The 19,867-nt window shown below is 48.0% G+C and overlaps 1 protein-coding gene across 1 annotated transcript in view; it reads left to right on the top strand.

Annotated features, from left to right (window-relative positions):
* Positions 1 to 909: 909 nt before the first annotated feature.
* AP1B1 (adaptor related protein complex 1 subunit beta 1) overlaps positions 910 to 19,867 on the top strand; it is a 45,274-nt gene continuing 26,316 nt past the window's right edge. Inside the window, exons 1-5 of the mRNA XM_035098206.2 lie at positions 910 to 978; positions 9,152 to 9,213; positions 11,684 to 11,789; positions 16,102 to 16,237; positions 19,217 to 19,462. Coding sequence (XP_034954097.1) covers positions 9,177 to 9,213; positions 11,684 to 11,789; positions 16,102 to 16,237; positions 19,217 to 19,462 — 525 coding nt within the window. The 5' untranslated portion in view covers positions 910 to 978; positions 9,152 to 9,176. The remainder of the gene's footprint in view (positions 979 to 9,151; positions 9,214 to 11,683; positions 11,790 to 16,101; positions 16,238 to 19,216; positions 19,463 to 19,867) is intronic.

The following is a 19,867-nucleotide window of genomic DNA, read 5'->3' as shown; positions in this document are numbered from 1 at the left end:
AAGCACAGGGAGCAGCAGTGGGTCTGAAGCAGCCAGGGGGGAGGGGAGAAACTCTGAGGGAGAGAGAAGCCAGCGTGCGGAACGATGGGAAAGCTCAGGGGAGGAGATATGTAGACAAGGGCTCAAGGATGCTGGAGAGCCCTTCCACCACCTTGACCGGGAGGAGGCTGAGAGGGCATCGTTCCTTCCGGCGCAAGAGTTGAGAGCACTGCGACACAGGTCAAGGGGGAGGCGTTTTGGGGTGCCCCGACTACTTTGCTGGTGTAAGAACAGATGTACGCCATTGCCGGATTCTGGTTCGGACTGAAAGGTCATGTTTTAAGCTATCTCTGCACTGTAAATACCATGCACAATAAAAATCTTTAAAGACAAACTGGACTCAAGCGGAGTTACGTACTCTAGAGTAGCCATGACGACCCTCTGACAATTGAATTTTTATGCTACTTAATCATTAGAAGATCTAAGCAGTTTGCATAAAGATAAACCACATAGAGAATAAAACAGTAAAAATTAACCACAAAACCAAACAGAACAGTTTCGACCTTTTTTATTTTTATTATTATCTTCTTAATAACCATTACTGCAGGCTCTTCGGGGCCTTGCCCGTTATACCTGCCGCCTAGGAAGGAAGGAAAGAGGGAGAGAAAGAACCTCTCGCTAACCAAAAGAACCCTTGAAACAAAATAAAAAAATTACTTCCAGCAGCTCCTTAAAGACTTAGCAGGGCAAAATGCGATAGGCCGGGCGGATGAAGCCGGCGCCTCTCTTTATCTCTTCCCCCGCCCTCCTTCCGGTCCGTCTCTCCTCCCGCCCCGGCAGTGCTTCTGCGTGGCATTTTCTTGCCCCCCCCCCGCAATCCCGGGCTGCTCCTCCCACTCCTCCTCCTCCTCCTCCCGCCGTCACTTCCGCTGGAGCCGGAGCCAAGAGAGGGCGAAGCGACTGCAGCCGGAGAGGAGCTCAGCGCCAGCGGCCCCGGAGGTAGGCAGTGAGGGCCCGCCGGGGCTGCTTGCTCGACGAGCCCCCGAGCGACCCCACTACCCCTGAAGGGTTAAATGCTTGCGTGCTCTAGCGGGGGGGGGGTCAGAGCCCCTTTGCCCCCACTGTGAGGAGGAGGGTCGTGGGGCAGAGACCCTGCCAGCTTGTTTACCTTGCTTATGGGGCAGGGAGGGCTGTAGGGAGCTTGCTTTGCTCGCCCCTTGGGGAGGGGGGTCTATGAAAGACCCCCCCTCCTTGCCTGGCTGTACTTTGAGGTTGGAGGGCAGATACCTCTACCCCACCTCGCCTGCTTATGGGGAGGAGGGTCGTGTAGGAGACCCGGCCGGCTTACTCAGCTATGGGGTGGGCAGGTTGTAAGAAGCTCTCTCTCTGCCCTCCCTTGGGGGCCCGTGAAAGACTGCCTGCCTGGAGGGCAATAGGGGATATCCACTCCCCACCCATCGGTCTGTCCGCTTATGGGGGTGGGGGGTGGGATGGGGCAGTAGGAGACCTGTCCATCTGCCCTTGAGGAAGGAGGTCCGTCTGTCTGCCTTTCTTACCTATCCGTACATAATCTTCAGGCTGGAGGAGATTGCTCCCCCCCCCCGCCTGCCTGCTTATGGGGAGAGGGGCTATGAGGAGACCTTCCTGCTTGCTTGTTGTCTACCCCTTGGAGGGGTCTGTAAGAAACACCCCCCCTCCCCACCACCGTCACCCTCTCAGTCTGTTCTTGGAGATTAAGGAGATTACTCCCCTGCTGCCACCTGCCTGCCTGTTTCCCTGCCTGCTTATGGGGGGGGGCAATAGGAGACCCTGCCTGTCCATCTGCCCTTGAGGAGGGGACTGTAAGAGACACCCCCCCCCAAAAAAAATTGCTTGTCTCTATGCATTGGGGGCAACAGGGATAGACCTTTACTTGCCTGCCTGTATTATATCTATGGGGAGGGGGCAGTAGGAAGCCTGGCCTGCCCCTCAATGGGGAAGGGGCTGTAAAAGATGCTGCGCCCGCATTTGTGCATGGAGGTGGGGAGCCCTCCCACTTGGCCTCCCTACCTCCTTATGGGAAAGGGGGAGAATAGGAGACTGGCTGCCCTGCTGAGGGGGTCCCCACTTTCTAAGTGATGTCTGGAGAGCCCCATCGCATTAGCTCTTTGCTTCCCCTCTCAATGCCCTCATAGTCCAGGTCAGGTCTTAAACTCCCCCCCCCCCAAGACCCGTGAAAGCCTTTTAATAGTCATGGGTCGATTGTCCTACCTCTTGTTTGTGTGTATGTTTCTGTGAACTTTACAATATTGCATTTTTTTGGGGGGGGGAGTGTAATTTGGGCTCTGGTCCAGCCACTGCATCTGTTTCTAATCACTGGCTTGTGCTTCTTTTCTTAAAAAAGACTACAAGCCAGTGATCCCTGAGCATGCACAAAGTGTATTTGAGTAAGAGAAAATGGGTTTCATGATTTTGGAAGATATTACAGTACCAGTCTCCAGTCAAGGCTTGAGTCTTCTTTTCTTTTCCCTAGAAATATCTTAGTTGCTGGGAATTGTCTGGCTTGGTCAGTTGGGCAACAAATGACCAACAAGCTAGTGTGTTTTTCTGGTCGTACAGCGCAAAGGTCAACATACTCCCTCCTCGACCTCTGACATGTAACTGGGTGAGGGGCTCTGCTTCTTTTTAAAACATCCAAGGTTGTGTAATGTGCATTTGCGCTGTGGCAGTATTTTGTGTGGGGGTGCGGTGGGGGAATCTAGGCCCTATAGATTTCACTGGGTTACAGCTCCCATGGTCCCTGACCATTGGCCGTTCTGGCCTAGGCTGATGGGAGTCCAATAATACCTGGCAGTTTGCTACCCCTTTAAAAGGGCAACTGCACACATTGTGTATGTGTGTGTTTTAGGGGGGGAACACTATTGAGTATTAAGTGTACACATAGAATTGCAGAGTCCAAAGGTCACCCAACCCCCTGCAATGCAGGAATCACAGCACACAAGATGCAATCCATGAAGTGGAACATAAGGACGTCTTTTCCCCCTCCTTTTTTTGGGTACACTCAGCTGTGAGCTATGATTGATTGCCATGCAGTTGTCTATCAAGCGCACCCTTAGTGGTATAGGAAAATAGGAAGCTGCCTTATTGGTCAGACCTTTTCCAACTAGCTCAATATTGCCAACACTGACTGGCAGTGGCTGTCCAGAGTTTTAGATGGGGTCTTTCCCCCGCCCTACCTGGAGATGCCAGGGGTTGAACCTGCATGCAAAGCAGACGCTCGTCCCAGTCCTGGCCTGTTGTGATGTAACATGTTCAATGGTGTAATGAATATAGAGGCAGGGAAGTTCCTGGTGCAAATCTCACCTCTGTCATTTGCTAGAGATTGTAGCTCTGTGGGAGCTCTCGGCAACCTTAACAAACGTACACCACAGGATACGAACGCGCCGAACCCAGAAGTACCGGAACGGGTTACTTCCGGGTTCAGCGATTCGCACATGCGCAGAAGCACCGAATGACGTCATGTGCAGAAGCGCCGAATCGCACGGCAAGCAAGCGTGAATGTGCTTGCTGTGGATGATGGGTGTTGTAGTCCCAAACAATTGAAGGGCCTCAGGTTGGGAGAAGGTTGTTTTAATTTAAACATTGTCGAGGCACTCATGTTGCAGTCCTTTGTGTGTCTGCTCAAAGTTACTCAAAGGGAATTATTGAGCTAAGGTATATATTATGAGGCTGTTCATCTTGACATACGTACTCCTGTGTTTGCAAAAAAGCGGTTCTGTGGGAGAAATACCTCTGCTTTGTATCCCATGTTTAATGTCAATTCCTGCCTGTTTGGAGGGGGTCTCTAAGCCTGTAGTTCTAGCTAGCGGACTTTCAACTCCCTCACAACAAGTAGGGGGGAGTTGTTCAAGAATTTGCTGCAAAGGGCAAATGACCTGTAGGGTGAACTCTGCTTATTTATGTTTTTAGGAATTGCAAGCCACTGATAACCCTCTGCCCCCCTTCATCAATTGTAACAGCCCAGTTGTGTGAGATCTGCTTAACAAATTATTTGGTTATCTCCCTCTGTTTCTGAACTTCCTTGGTCCGTGCCGTTGCTCACATAACCCAAATAGCGCTTTCCTTGTTCAAGAGGGAAGTATTGGCAGGCTTGAATCGCAAGGTTTGAAAAAGCAAATTACTTTAAAAAAGAAAGAAAGCAGGGGATAGGAGAAGCCCCCCAAAGGGGGTAAATGCAGACTGTTACATAAACTCTCCCTTGTAAACAAACAAAAAAATCAGCCTGCAGGTGGAAAACTAGCCTGCTGTGCTAGATTTCTACTTGCAAGGAATTCCTCCTCCACATAGCAGGAACTTCAAAAAAATGTGATTCTCCACCTCCAGGTTTGGAAGTGGCATAGTATGCTGTGGCATCTTGGGCCTCTACCACCTGATGTTTCTGCTTGCCTAGGCCAGCCCTGAAGAACGTCAAGGGAAAGCTACTTTTTGGTTTCCCAACACCCTGAGTTGCTGCTTTGCAGCTGGGCTTGCAGATGACTCAAGGGAGGGAGATGCTTGCCTATTTTCAGGCTTCGAGGAAAGCTGCTTCCCCTGAAGGTTCTCCTTTCTCTGACTTCTCTGTTTCCCTTCCTCGTAATTACAAAATAACCTCCGCCTCGTGACTCGCTGCTCTTCCAGCACTAAACTTAGATAAAAGCATTAAACCTGACACACCCTCCAGATGTTTTTGGGCTGTGTGATGCCCATCAAGCCCAGCCAGCAGGGGGCCGTTGAGAGTTGCAGTCTCAAACATCTGGAGCCTACCATTTTATGAACTCTCATATTACATGCCAACTTCCCTTTTGAGTGAAAACGGGTAGAAAAGAGAGCCTGGCATCCCGAATCTGGTGCCTTCCATTTTCCAGACCTGCTGTTGAAGAACCTGTGAATGGCAGCTGCAGCCAGATGTTGCTAGCTTTGTAACTCTCCAGAGGTGGTGGATTCCCATTAGCCACAGCTTGACCAGGGGCAGGGGGCCGTCAGAGTTTTAGTACAGCATCTGCAGCAAGGATAGCCAACGTTGTGCCCTCCAGGCATCATCAGTCTGAGTTGGGGTAATAGGAGTTGTAGTCCAACAACTTCTGGCTGGCCCTATAGGTCTCCTCACCCCCTGTCTTAAGTCAAGGGCTCTATCACTTTTAGAACATAAGATGTACTGGATGGATCTGGTCCAGCATCTTGTTCTCGCCGTGGCCAGCCAAGTGCCTCTGCACAAGAGCACTCTTGTCCCCTGTGGTTTCTTGGCAACTGGTATCCCGAAGTACCGCTGCCTTTGACCGTGCAGGCAGAGCATAGCTATCAGGACTAGTAGACACTGAGAGCCTGACTTCTCCCTGAATTTAACTTTTAAACAAACTCTTCTAAAGCCACCCACGTTGGTGGCCATCGTTGCCTCCTGTGGCAGTGAGTTCCGCAGTTCTACCTTCCCTGAATCTTCCCACATTCAGCTTCCTTGGGTGTCCCTGACTTCCAGTGTTATGAGAGAGAGAGAGAGAGAGAGAGAGAGAGAGAGAGAGAGAGAGAGAGAACATTCCTCTGTCCATTTTCTCTATGCCGTGCATCGTTTTCCTATTGCATTTCCTCTTAACTCAACATTTTCTTCCAAAAATTGAAAAGTCTCAAAGCCAGCAGCATTTGCTCAGTGATCCCCTTGATCACTTTTATCACTTTGCTGGCCCTTTTCTGAACCTTTTCCAACTCTTACAATATACTTTTTGCGGTGTAGCAACCAGAACTGTACTCGCAGGGCTCCAAAGGCTTTGTCACCATAGATTTCTTAGAAGGGCGTTATGGTATTGGCCTCCTTGTGATATCCTTCAGTCCTCGAAAACACAGAAAAGGTGATTAGCAAGTGTGCTGGCGGCTATATTCTGACACAATTGATCCATGTTCCCCCTACCCCACCCCACGCACACTCCACTTGTGAATCATCTATTCATTCTGGAGACTTGTTGTTTAGTCGTTTAGTCGTGTCCGACTCTTCATGACCCCATGGACCATAGCACGCCAGGCACTCCTGTCTTGCACTGCCTCCCGCAGTTTGGTCAAACTCATGTTCGTAGCTTCGAGAACACTGTCCAACCATCTCGTCCTCTGTCGTACCCTTCTCCTTGTGCCCTCCATCTTTCCCAGCATCAGGGTCTTTTCCAGGGAGTCTTCTCTTCTCATGAGGTGGCCAAAGTATTGGAGCCTCAGCTTCACGATCTGTCCTTCCAGTGAGCGCTCAGGGCTGATTCTGGAGACTAGAAGATGTTATTTGCAGACCTGCCATTAACAGGAGAACATGTTTTTTAAAACTGGGAAAGTGAGAGATAAAATGTATTTATTTATAAAATAAAATAATTAAATAATCAAAACATTTATATACCACTATGTCACGTGGACTGCAAGAAGATCAAACCTCTCCAAGACTTTGGCCACCTCATGAGAAGAGAAGACTCCCTGGAAAAGACCCTGATGTTAGGAAAGATGGAGGGCACAAGAACTGAGGGCACAAGAAGGGGACGACAGAGGATGAGATGGTTGGACAGTGTTCTCGAAGCTACTAACATGAGTTTGACCAAACTGCGGGAGGCAGTGGAAGACAGGAGTGCCTGGCGTGCTCTGGTCCATGGGCTCACGAAGAGTCGGACACGACTAAACGACTAAACAACAACATGTCTCACACACACACACACACACACACACACAATCAAAGCTGGTTTGCAACAATACCTATATACATTAAAAACCACTTGGCAATCTAAAAAGTGGAGATCGTCAACTAGCTGCTACAGAAAGACTTTGGCTAGGGCATGGCAGTTTCCTGGAAGGGGTTTCTCCAGTGAGGTCATTGCTTCTAAGGCTTTCCCATCGGAGCAATGTGGATTTCACCCACCCCTACACAGGACTGAAAGTCACCGAACAAATCCGAGCTTCCTTCTCATAGCTCTCCTTTTAGATTATAAAAATTATGCTGATTTGGTCTTCTGAGATTGCAGCGACCAGCTGCGTCCTTCTGAGTTGCAACAGTGAGGACTCAGAGTAATTAAGGAGGGTGGCTTTGGGTCAGGCTGGACATCTGTGCAGGACAGGGTTGGCTCTGTGCTGTGAAAAATCTCACTCCAGAGACCTTGAACCAACTTGATTACCACATTGTTTCCTGAAGAGAGTGGAAAGGGAAGAGTAGATAAACAAGTGATGTGATGCCTCCTGAATTTGAAGATCTCCTTGAAAGTGGTGGTTTTTGTAGCACCATGGTGTATCCAGCATGGGGTAGATAATTAGATCAGGCATCCCCAAACTTTGGCCCTCCAGATGTTTTGGACTACAATTCCCATCATCCCTGACCACTGGTCCTCTTAGCTAGGGATCATGGGAGTTGGAGGCCAAAACATCTGGAGGGCCGCAGTTTGGGGGTGCCTGAATTAGAGTGTCAGGCTAGGACCTGAGAGATCAGGGTTCAAATCTCCACTTGGCCTCTTGGGTGACCCTGGGCCTGTCGCTGCCTCTCAGCCTAACCTGCCTCGCGGGGTTGTTGTGAGAATTCATTGAGGAGAGGGGCAGAGCCCCGCGCACACACACACACTACCTTAAACTCATCGGTGGGATATAAATGCAATCAACCAATGAATGAGACAGGTCTTTGCCCCAAGCAGCTTACAATCTTACTCTCCCTGCTGCTGGGCGAGGAGAAAGAGATGAACACCGCGTGAGTGCAGTTTTATTAAATTTGCAAATCGCTTCTCATAGCAATTTACAACAAGATAAAACGCAATAATGAAAATACACGAACACAATGGCTGTACGCTGCCTTCCATAGTCGGGGGCAATAATGCTTTTGAATACTAGCTGCTGGAAACTTCAGGAGGGGACAATGCCGTTGTGTCCAGGTCCTGCTTGTGGGTTTTCCACAGGCACCGGAGTGGCCAATGTGAGAGCAGGATGTTGGAATAGATGGGCCTTTGGCCTGATCCAGCAAGGCTCTTTTCTTAGGTTTCAATGTGCGGTTTCCAAAAACCTGAGGCTGGCTCAGATGTCACAGCCAGCCACATTTTGGTGAAACGTGAGCAAGTCTTGAATACTGGGATTTTTTATTTTATTTTTTTACATCCTCCATATCGTAATTCCCTCCTCCCTCTTTCTGCTGGTTTTGGTCTGCACTAGCGAAATATCTTTTTGCTTGCTCGCAGACCCAGGACTGGAAACCAGTTGCATGCCTCCAGCGCAGATTTGCAAGAAAGTGCAAAGCATCCCCCCCCCCCCGGCATTCAGATGATTTCTCAAAAGCTGCGGTTTGCCTCACAAACCAGGAAAAGGGAAACAGCAGTGAGTGAGCCATTTGGCTGTAGCTCGGTGGTAGAGCAGCCACCTTGCATGCAGAAGGTCCTGGGTTCAATCCCAAGGGTCTCTCCAGCCATCAAGAGCCGCTGCCCGTCAGTGCAGACAGTACTGCGCCAGATGGACTAAGGACTTCAGACAGCTTCCCATGGTGAGCGAAGTACCAAGCTGTAGAATCGGCCTTAATGTCTGAACCAGTCCTTAAGTGTCAGGAAAAGCAGTTCAACAGTGCTTAGTCCGGCTGGGACAGTGGCTTCAAAGAACCAGCTCTGTATTATGCTCCTCCTTCAGGGATCCAATTGCTCTCAGATTTCTTTTGCTGAAGCTTCTGCAGCTTGCAGTTTGTGTGTGTGTGTGGAACTTCTCTTTAGAACTGCCTTGCTGATCCTTTCATTGCCACTGAATATGCTGTTGTTGTTTTTTTATTATTATTATTGGCATCTCCCCAGCTGGTGTGTTTTTTGTGGGTGGGGGGGAGTTATCCAGCAAACCTGGTAGTGTCTCTCTGCTCGTAGTGTTTTTAAAACCTCATTTGTGGGTCTGACCACGGTTGCTCTTCTGAGAACTCCCCCTTCCACGCCCTGCCAAAGGCTCCTTCCCGGGACTTAGGAGCCTCTGGCAAACCTTGTTAAGGCATCTCTGAAAGTCCCAGATAAGAGCCTCTCCTCCAAAATGCTGGTTTCTCTTTTGCCTCCTTTTTTTTTTACTCTCTGAATTTGTCCTTTCTCTCCTTTTGTGTCCTTCCCTCCTCTCTCTGTTTATCCTTCAGGGTTCGTTGGGCATTAAAAACCTCCTCCTCTTCTGCTGCCTGCTATATTTTATTCTTCTTTTTCAGAGGCAGCAATAAACCAGGAACCAAGATGTCAGACTCCAAGTATTTCACCACCACCAAGAAAGGTAATATGGGTTGCTTTTAGATTGTGTGTGTGTGTGTGTGTGTGTGAGAGAGAGAGAGAGAGAGAGAGAGAGAGAGAGAGAGAGAGAGAGAGAGAGAGAGAAGTGTGTCTAGAGCAGGCACCCCCAAACTGCGACCCTCCAGATGTTTTGGCCTACAACTCCCATGATCCCTAGCTAACAGGACCAGTGGTCGGGGAAGATGGGAATTGTAGTCCAAAACATCTGGAGGGCCGAAGTTTGGGGATGCCTGGTCTAGAGCCTTCTTTCTACAAACTGCAATCAAGGCTATAAAATTGTTCCAGGACTCTTTCCATGTCAGAGTGGCAGGTTAGAATCTCCCTAATCATAGGAGGAGAAGCCATTCCTTGCACATAGAAAACATATCAGGGAGACATGTTTGATGTGCTTTTTTAATGTTTTCATCTATGTTGCAAGCCACCCAGAGTAATATACATTTTAATATACGCTGTAAGCTGCCCAGAGGGGTATCATCATCATCAACATTTTCTTTTCTTTTTTCTTTTTTAATGTTTGTTGCTTTATTAGTTTTAGCAAGAAAAATTACAATCAACCAAAAAGAACCAAAGAATACTACGATTTTCAAATGATAAATTAAATTCTTACAACAAAACTTCCATTTTGACTTCCAGTCACCCCCTCGAGGCTCCCGGTCACCATTATTTTCTATGCTTGCCTCCTTCCTGAAATGCTATCTTTCAATATGCAGAAATCTCTCCCCCTCTTTTCAAACAAGGAGAAAACTCTCATCCATGCAGGGGAACTTAAAGAAACATTATTTTTAGTTAGTTATTTTATATTTTTGGTAATGTATAAAAAAAACAGAGAGAACAGCTATAAAGACAGATGAAAATTATAATTTGAACAACAAAACAATAAAATAGGCACACAGATTAAGTACCGTACTGCAATAATAAGTACTGCAGATGGGTTAAAATAGCAAAGGCAAAAGAAGAAATTGAGAATAAATGTTGCCTTCTCGTGAATAATATTAGTGTTATTTGGTTGTCAAGTCTAGTTCGGTTCCGTTGTGCATGTAATTAAAGAAAAGGCAAAACATATAACAAGTGTCTGGAGGTTCTAATATTTTTATGAATTTATATGAATCACCCTTTTGCATATACAGTATCTCAAGGCAACTTATAGGCTCCCCCCTCCCATTTATTTCAATAACTTGCATACCACCTTGCACCGGTATATGTAAGCAGCTCATATAATTTAACAGCCATGAAACCACAAGCAAAATTTAAGCACGCAGCATCAAAATACCAGAAGTAAACTGTTAAAAGTGAAATGATGCCTATGCTTGTTGCAATGCCTTCAGAGACGGGGCATAGCTCCCCCATGACCCAGGCTGAAACCCTAAACTGTGGTTAACCTTAACTGCTGCCTGTTGAAACAAGCCAACTTCACAACTGTGCAAAGCGACTAAAAAGAATTTCTAAAGGGGTATGAAAAACAACCGAAGGTAGCTTGTTCCTTTTGCGTTGTTTTTAAACCTAAGGCAGAAACCATTTTTCCAGCTTGAAAAGCCGGCCAAAACAGAAAAATGCCTTCACCTGTTTCCATAGGGTGGGAGCATGCCATATGTCAACAGGGATGCTGTTCTATGGAACCGGGGCAGCTGCGGCAACGGATGATTTTAGTTTTTAGTTGTTCTTAATCTTTTTTTAAATTGAAGGATTATTACATACTGCATTTTGTCGGCTGCCGCTGGGATTTGTTCGGATGAGCGGCAATTCAGAAACCTGCAAAATAATTCATAAGCTGGTTGGAGAGCATAGGAAGCGGGATATTGATTCATTTCCCACGTCGCTTTGCTCTCTCCCCCCCCCTTCCCCGCCCCCTTGCCAAAGCAGACTCTGAAAACCTGAATCATGGAGGCAGGACGCATGAGCAAGTGTTGGCTCCATGATAGAGCCTTCTGGCAGGGCTGGGAGAGCTTGAAACCTGGGAGAGCAGCTGCCTGTCAGTGTAGACAATACTGGGCTAGATGTGCCATTGGTCACCTGGCATTTTCTAATTCTTTTGGTGTCCGTAGCTTAAAGGTAGAGCACCTGCTTTGTCTGCAGAAGGTCCCAGATTCAACCCCCAGGGGCATCTCCAGGTGGGGCTGGGAAAGACTGGTACGTACCATAGAGCAGTGTTTCTCAACCAGTGTGCCTCCAGATGTTTTGGGACTACAACTCACATCATCCCTAGCTAGCAAGACCAGTGGTCAGGAATGATGGGAGTTGTAGTCCCAAAACATCTGGAGGCACACTGGTTGAGAAACACTGCCATAGAGAGTTGCTGTAGGTCTGTGTTAGCAGTACTGATCTAGACTGGGCTTCCTATGTAAGCTACTGCTCTTGAGTGCTGCCATCCTGCCTGTTGGGGTACGTTCCCTGGGTGCTGAGCGGGACCTCCTGCCACCCTGATTTAAACTTCCATGATTTCCTCCTCTCTCCAGGGGAGATATTTGAGCTGAAGGCTGAGCTCAACAGCGACAAAAAGGAGAAGAAAAAGGAAGCTGTGAAAAAGGTGATCGCGTCCATGACGGTGGGGAAAGATGTCAGGTACGTTGCCATTCTGGAGATGCGTTGGTCCATCCTCTGAGCCATTCTGGGGGGTCTCCAAATAGTTGTTGGGCTACAACTTCCATCAGCCCCAGCCAGCACAACTGGGGCTCAGTGGCTGATGCTCTGCCCCATTGCAAGTGCTCTCCCACTGAGCCTATTGCCTTCCCCATGGATTACGTGGTAGATTATGCTTCACGGTGAAGCCCCAGCAACGGTTTCTCTTCCCCAGGCTGTCTTGCTTGCCTACAGACTGTCTCGCGGTGCATGCTCTTGTTATCTCCCGCTTGGACTATTGCAATGCGCTCTACGTGGGGCTACCTTTGAAGGTGACCCGGAAACTGCAACTAATCCAGAATGTGGCAGCTAGACTGATGATTGGGAGTGGCCACAGAGACCATAAAACACCAGTCCTGAAAGACCTACATTGGCTCCCAGTACGTTTCCGAGCACAATTCAAAGTGTTGGTGCTGATCTTTAAAGCCCTAAACGGCCTTGGCCCAGTATACCTGCAGGAGCGTCTCCACCCCCATTGTTCTGCCCGGACCAGTGCTGAGGGCCTTCTGGTGGTTCCCTCGTTGCGAGAAGCCAGGTTGCAGGGAACCAGGCAGAGGGCCTTCTCGGTAGTGGCGCCCGCCCTGTGGAACGCCCTCCCATCAGTTGTCAAGGAAATAAACAACTGTCTGACTTTCAGAAGACATCTGAAGGCAGCCTTGTATCGGGACATTTTAAATGTCTGGTTTTTTATGTGCTGTAAACTGCCCAGAGTGACTGGGGAAACACAGCCAGATGGGCGGGGTATAAATAATAAAATTATCATCATCATTATTATTAGGTTGGGTAGTTTTAAGCATGGCTGTGATTTTTGAGAACATAGGAAAGGTCTGCTGAATCAGGCCAGTGGCCCATCTAGGCCACCCAGTGGCCACCTTGATTCCCCAATCGGAGGCCCGCAAGCAGGACCCGAACACAAGAGCGTACTCCCCTTTTATGATTTCCGCTAACTGGTATTTGGAAGCATTACTGCCCTCCTACTGTGGAGCCAGAGCGCAGCCATTTGGTCTAGTAGCCATGGAAAGCCTTATTCTGAATGAATGTGCCCAGTCCTCTTTTAAAGCCATTCGGGTTGGTAGCCATCGCTGCTTCCTGTGGGAGGGAGTTCCACATTTCCACTATGCACTGGGTGAAGAAGTCCCTTCTTTTCCCTGCCCTGAATCTTCTAACGTGAGTTCTGTTGTCATGAGAGCCGAGCTGAGAGATTCCTGGCCCTCGGCTCGCTGACGCTGTCCCCAGAATGGTCATTTTGGAAATGAGAGAGAGGTGGAACCACAAATGGTGGTTCTCACGAGGCCCTCTGCCTGGTTTCGTTAACTTGGTCTCTGGCCTTCTGCGCACCACAGCTTCAAGCCGTCAGCCTCTCTTCCAGTTAAAGATGTGTGGCGTAGGAAATAATCCGGATTCCAGGCTTCTCTGTTTGGATTAAGGAGGTCGGCTGTGTCCTTGACCTTCAGGGAGCAGGACTCTTCGCAAGTGCTAAGCATTTTGCGGCTTTGAAATTGGACCAGGGAGCAATTCTGTTCATTTTTATTTATTTGACAAGGCTTGTATATGCCACTTGGTCATGGCAAAACCTCGAAGCAATTTAGAAATAGAACACTGAAACAGTTGAAAGCAACTATTTATAGAACCCTCCTGCGGTGCCATGGGGCCAGTGTGTCTGGCTGTTAACCAGAAGGTTGGTGGTTTGATCCCACTCGGGGATGGTTGTGGGCAGAATTCCTGCACTAGAAGGGGTTGGACTAGATGACCATCGGGGTCCCTTCCAACTCTACAATTCTGCATTCAGAAATTAATTAAAACCAATGATAAGGGGGGGTGGGGGGGAAAGCCCACACCGAAATTAAAACACATGTCAGCAAGCCTGGATTGGCTTGCCTGAACAGAAATGTTTGGAAAGTGCACAGCAAAGGCGTCTGTCTTATATCAATCGGCAGGGAGTTCCAAAGTGTCAGCATTGCTGCACTAAATACATCATTTTCTTATAAATGTGGAACTTGTATTTTGTGGCACATGTAACTGTACCAGTTCTGTATATCAGAGCAGTCGAGGGGGGCATCAATGGGGTAAGACGACCTCACAGGTAAACTTGGTCCCAGGCTTTTATATACTAACTAGTGTCATTCAGCCCGTTTACTAAACGTCCCTAGAACATTCGGCCTTTTTCGGCGGCGGCGGCACGTGGGGGGGCCGGCTGGCCCCTCCCAAGGCCGCCGCTTCATCAGGGTGCTCCGCTGAGCCCAGCTGGCCGGCGGGCGCCCAGGAGAAGGCCGTGATTCGGCCTCTTTTGGCGGCGGCGGCACGGGGGGGGGGGCGGCTGGCCCCTCCCACGGCTGCTGCTTCGTTGGGGTGCTCCGCTGAGCCCAGCGGGCGCCCAGGAGAAAGCCGCGATTCTTCTGAGGACTGCGAGGGAAACGGTAGGCAGAGGGGTGGGGAGAGCGTGCACGTGTGTGTGTGCGTCAAGTCTCTGCGTCCAATCCCTGTGTCCGTGGGGCACATGTGCAGTAGCGCAAACCCAGGGACACGGAATACTGGACGCAGAGACGCTTGCACTTTATTATATAGCATAGTAACAACCTTGAACTTGGTCCGGGAGCAAATGAGCAACCAGTGCGGCTCTCTGAGCAGAGGAGCTGTATGCTGACAAGGTCACGCTCCTGCCAGTAATTGCATAAGGGAAGTCCCACGTAAAGCATATTGCAGCAATCTAACCTTGAAGGAACCAATGCATGTAGTAGTCGGGGGCAGGAGGAGAGGCCTCTGCATGGTGAAGCCAGAGCTGTGAATCTCAACACAGGTACTGATTTAAAAAATGAGGATGGAAAAAAATAGCATTTAACTCTGCTTTCTCCAGCCTACTGCCCTCCATCTGTTCTGGGCTAGAAATCCTATTGGCCTCTGTTAGCACAGCTCTCTGGCTGGATTTCTTTGTGCAGGGAATTTTTGGTTATTAACGTCGGGGTGGGTGGGGTAGGAAGCATTCAGCGGTGTGATCGTCCAGTGGTCGTTCTGTGCAGGAATAGTGTAAACAAGCAACAAGCTGTCTGGACAGACGTAAGTTAGCAAAGCAGTTGCAAAGCCTTCAGGCAGATAGTCCAAGTCTGGCACAGCAACCTGGGAAAAGTTAAGATCTTTTTCTAGCTGGCCTGGTAGGGTTAGGTATTCCTCATCTTTCTCTGGTGGAGCGACGGGAGGAGAAATCTATTTTTTAAGTTTGGCCTGGGGAGCAGCAGGTCCGCACTGCATTGGTTTTTGCTTTGTTATTAAACCAAGAGGGCAATCTGATATCATAGTTAGCTGCCCGGTTCTTAAGAAGGCAAGAAGGGTCCCTCTGGATGGGACCCACAGACCCGGCTGGTCCAGCATCCTGTTCTTCCAGTGGCCAACCAGGTAGGAACACAGGGCACTGCTTAATGCAGAGCCCAGGCTGTTGGTCCATCTAGCTTTGACTTTTAAGTTAAGATTCTAGTCCTCAAGGTTCTAAATAAAAAGCTGAATGAAACAGGCGTGCGGGTGACTGCCTTACACTGAGTCAGGCTATTGGTCCATCTCTCTCAGTACGGTCTATATACCAGGGTTTCCCAAATATGGGTCTCCAGCTGTTGTTGGACTACAACTCCCATCGTCCCTAGCTAGCATGATGGGAACTGTAGTCCAAAAAAAAAAAAGCTGGAGACCCAAGGGAAACCACACTGCCCTCAGCAGCTTTCTAGGGTTTCAAGCAGGAGCCTCTCCCAGCCCTTACTGGATATTCCACCGGGGATTGAACCATAGGACCTTCTGCATGAAAAGCAGGTGGTCTACCACCAAGCCACAGCACTTGGCGCCCCTGGAAAGTCCAGAAGCAGGACCTGTGTGCGAAAACAGCCCCCTCTCTACTCCCAGCAGCTGGAATTCAGAGGCATGCTACCTCCAACTTGGCTGCCTGTTGTCTTCCTGCTATAGACATCTGAAGGCTGCCTTGCATTGGGAAGTTTAAAAAAAAAAAGTTTGACGTTTTATTATGTTTTTGTGTGTGTTTTGGAAGCCTCCCAGAGTGGCCGAGGCAACTGAGCCAGATGGGCAGGGTATAAATAATAAAATCACCACCGTTATTAACTATTATTTCCAAGGCTTACATTTTTCCTGGCCCGCTGACCAGCTGCTATAAAGCAGCACTGCCTGGCGTCAAGGGTGTGTGTATGTGTGTGTGTGTGTGTGTCTCCCCCATCTGTATCCTGGTTCCTCACGCCGCCTGCCTGTTCTCCGTTTCCAGCGCTCTCTTCCCCGACGTCGTGAACTGCATGCAGACGGACAACCTGGAGCTCAAGAAGCTGGTTTACCTATACCTGATGAACTATGCCAAGAGCCAGCCAGACATGGCCATCATGGCTGTCAACACCTTTGTCAAGGTGAGTTGCAGGAGCAGGAGCAGCACCTGCTCTCTATAAAGTTTTCAAAAATGGAAGTGCCCATTTTCCCCAGTGGAAGAGCGCTTCGATCTTTCTTTGCATGTGTGTGTGTGTTTAATAAGTTTTATTTATTTATTTCACAAAATTTGAAAGCTGCCTGATTGTAAAACAACAATAACCACAACCTCAAAAGCGGTTTACAAAAAGAATAAAACAATGAAATGACTCAACTATTTAAAAACCTTCTAAAGTGAGAATTAAAATCAACGAGAAGTTAAAAAGCAAACAAAAACCCCAGCTTTGAATGCATGTCAGCATTCTGCCATGTCCATATAGGCTTCCCTAGATGAAAATATTTTTCAGCAGGCGCTGGAACGAGTACAGTGGAACCTCGGTTTATGAATTTTCAGTTTACGAACGCCGCGGACCCATCTGGAATGGATTAGTTCACTTTCCATTACTTTCAATGGGAAAGTTCGCTTCAGTTTATGAACGCTTCAGTTTATGAACAGACTTCTGGAACCAATTACACCCATGCTTCGGGTTAAGTACGCTTCAGGTTGAGTACTCTGCGGACCCGTCTGGAACGGATTAATCCACTTTCCATTACTTTCAATTAATCCACTTTCCATTACTTTCAATGGAAAGTAGCTTCAGTTTATGAACGCTTCAGTTTATGAACAGACTTCCGGAACCAATTGTGTTCATAACCCGAGGTACCACTGTACAGTGAAGTTCCCTCTCTGATGTCAATAGGCAAGGAGTTCCAAAGTGCCGCCGCCACACTAAAAAAAAAAAGTCAATTTCTTACAAATGAGTATTATGTGGGACCTGTGATCGCGCCAGTTCCGCTGATCAAAACGGCCAGCTTGGACACAGAGGGGGTCATGCTATTTTTCTATGGCTGTCCCATACAAAATCTCAGCTTTAAGGCAAAGGAAAAGAGTGGTGATGCAGCCTGTTCTCCCAGTGGTCAGCTGGGAAGACCGCAAGCAGGACCTGAGTGCAGCAGGACTCTAACCACTTGTGATTCCCAGCAACTGGGATTCAGAGGCATTGCTGCCCCCCCCCACTGCTGAGGCAGAGCAGAGCCATCATGGCTAGCGGCCGTCGATAGCCCTCTCCTCTTATGAATTTGTCCAATCCTCTTTCATCCCCCCCCCAAGAAATTTTTATTCATTTTATAATAGCACAAAACAAATAACAATTCTACAAATCTCTTTTCTTAACATTTTAGGGTGAGTTCCTCAGATCCCCCTGTACTGAGCTTCATTATATATCATCTTTAGCAATTTCTAAATCGTAATTTCAACCACATTGTATATCTTATCCTTACATAATTTCTCTCATTATCTTATTAATTCATTACTATAAATTTTCTTAAATACTAACCACTACTTCTACACCTACAGCCTATAACAACTTCCAGATATATTTCATAATATCCAATATTGCAATATTTTTAAAAATATATTTTAAATTTCTTCCAATCTTCTTCCACCGACTCTTCTCCCTGGTCACGCAGTCTCCTGGTCAGTTCGGCAAGTTCCATAAATTCCAGCATCTTCATCTGCCATTCTTCCACAGTTGGTAATTCTTGTATCTTCTGGGTCTTTGCTATCAATAATCTCGCTGCTGTTGTGGCACACTGAAAAAAAGTAACATCCTTCTTGGGAATTTCTTCCCTGTCCAATCCTCTTTCAAAGCCATCCAGATTGGTGGCCACCGTTGCCTCCTGTGGGGGTGAGTTCCACAGTTCTAGCTGCCCTGAAATTTCCCGCAATTGGCTTTGTTGGATGTCCCCGAGTTCCAGTGAACATCGCTGTCTCCTGTGGAAGAGAGTTCCATAGTATAACTATGAACTGACCTTTCTTTTACCGGTCCTGAATGTTCCAACGTTCAACTTCATTGGACGTCCACAAGTTTCTGGTGTTACGAGAGAGCGAGAAAAACGTTTCTCTATATATGCCATGCATAATTTTATAAGCTTCTGTCACGTCCCCTCATGCTCGTCTTTTCTCTGAGCCAAGAAGTCCCAAACGCATATGTGGTAGCCTTGTAGTAAGGCTAAAGCTTGCTGGGAAATGATATACAATGAATTGAAAAGGATGTTCAAAATAACATTTGTATTAAAAAAAAACCCAGAAACTTTTCTTTTGGGAATTAGAAGGACAGAACTACCTAAATTGTATAGAAATTTTATTATGTATGCAACTACAGCAGCAAGAATGCTACTTGCCCAAAAGTGGAAAGAAGCAGAAGTCCCAGCAGGGGAAGAATGGCTACAAAAACTTACGTAATACAGTAGTACCTCTAGATACACACACTTCTGGTTGTGTCTCTTTCAGGATGTGAACGCAGCAAACCCGGAAGTATTTTTCCGGGTTTCATTGTGCTGTACGTGCCACACGCATGTGCAGAAGCACTAAACCGTGCCGCGTGCATGCGCAGAACTGGCACCTCCGGTTGCAAATTTATTGGGATGCGGCTGGGCCTCTGGAACGGATCCCCTTCGCGACCGGAGGTACCACTGTGTGCAGAAATGGCGAAACTTTCCGGAACAATAAGAAATCAAGATAACAAACTTTTTCTAAAAGAATGGAAATGGTTTATTGAAGATTTGCAGATAAATTGCTAACGGATAAAAACATTAGCAGGATTTTTGTCATAACCTGCAGTTTCATAAGAGTATATAGTTAAAGTAGATGATTAAATGAGCAAATTAAATGAATTTGGATATGCAGAAGATACTAAAAAATAAATTTAAGGAACCCCAGAAAGAGGAGGGAAAGAAGTCAAACTGAAATGTTAAATCGATTCTATAACTAATGAAATGTATAAACTTGAAAAGTATAAATAAATAAAGTCTCAAACGCTGCGACTTTTCCTCATAGGGGAGCCGCTCCACACCTTGATCATTTGGGTTGCCCTGTTCCGAACCTTTTCCCAACTCTGCAATGCCTTTTCCATACCCAACAGGACTGCGAAGACCCCAACCCTCTCATCCGGGCCCTGGCGGTGCGCACAATGGGCTGCATCCGGGTCGATAAGATCACAGAGTACCTCTGTGAGCCGCTGAGGAAGTGCCTGAAGGACGAGGACCCTTACGTGCGCAAGACGGCGGCTGTTTGCGTGGCGAAGCTTCACGACATCAACGCGCAGCTGGTGGAGGACCAGGGCTTCCTGGACACCTTGAAGGACCTCATCTCCGACTCCAATCCTATGGTGATGGACCCCCTTCTTGCCTGGGGGGAGAGGGAGGGGGGCTGTCCAGGCTGCTACACCCCTGCCCCAGCTGAACCAGGCTCCGCTAAAGGCTTTGGGTCCGGAGGGATTCCCAGGTAGTTGAAGGGAGGAAACTACTACTCCCAGCCTTCGCTAAGTTTGTAGTATAGGAACCAGCTGCAAAGAGTTATTCTCCTCCGTTCCCGGCTTACATGGTTAGCTCAAATGTGTAGGGGCCACCGGGAATTGCTAGCATCCGTGATGATTACCAAAAACAAGGAAAGATAGCAGGTTAGGAATAGGCCCCCCTGATAGGCTGTCTTTCTGATTGCAGCACCTGGCCTGGAGCCAAACTTGCATCTGTGAAATGGAAGCAGTTGAGCGGCAAAGTGCTGCCTGCTGTCT

This window comes from Zootoca vivipara, chromosome 17, assembly GCF_963506605.1.
Source record: "Zootoca vivipara chromosome 17, rZooViv1.1, whole genome shotgun sequence".
Lineage (NCBI taxonomy): Eukaryota > Metazoa > Chordata > Lepidosauria > Squamata > Lacertidae > Zootoca > Zootoca vivipara.
Note: the sequence above shows the minus strand (reverse complement) of the source record. Positions and strands in the feature narration are given on the sequence as shown.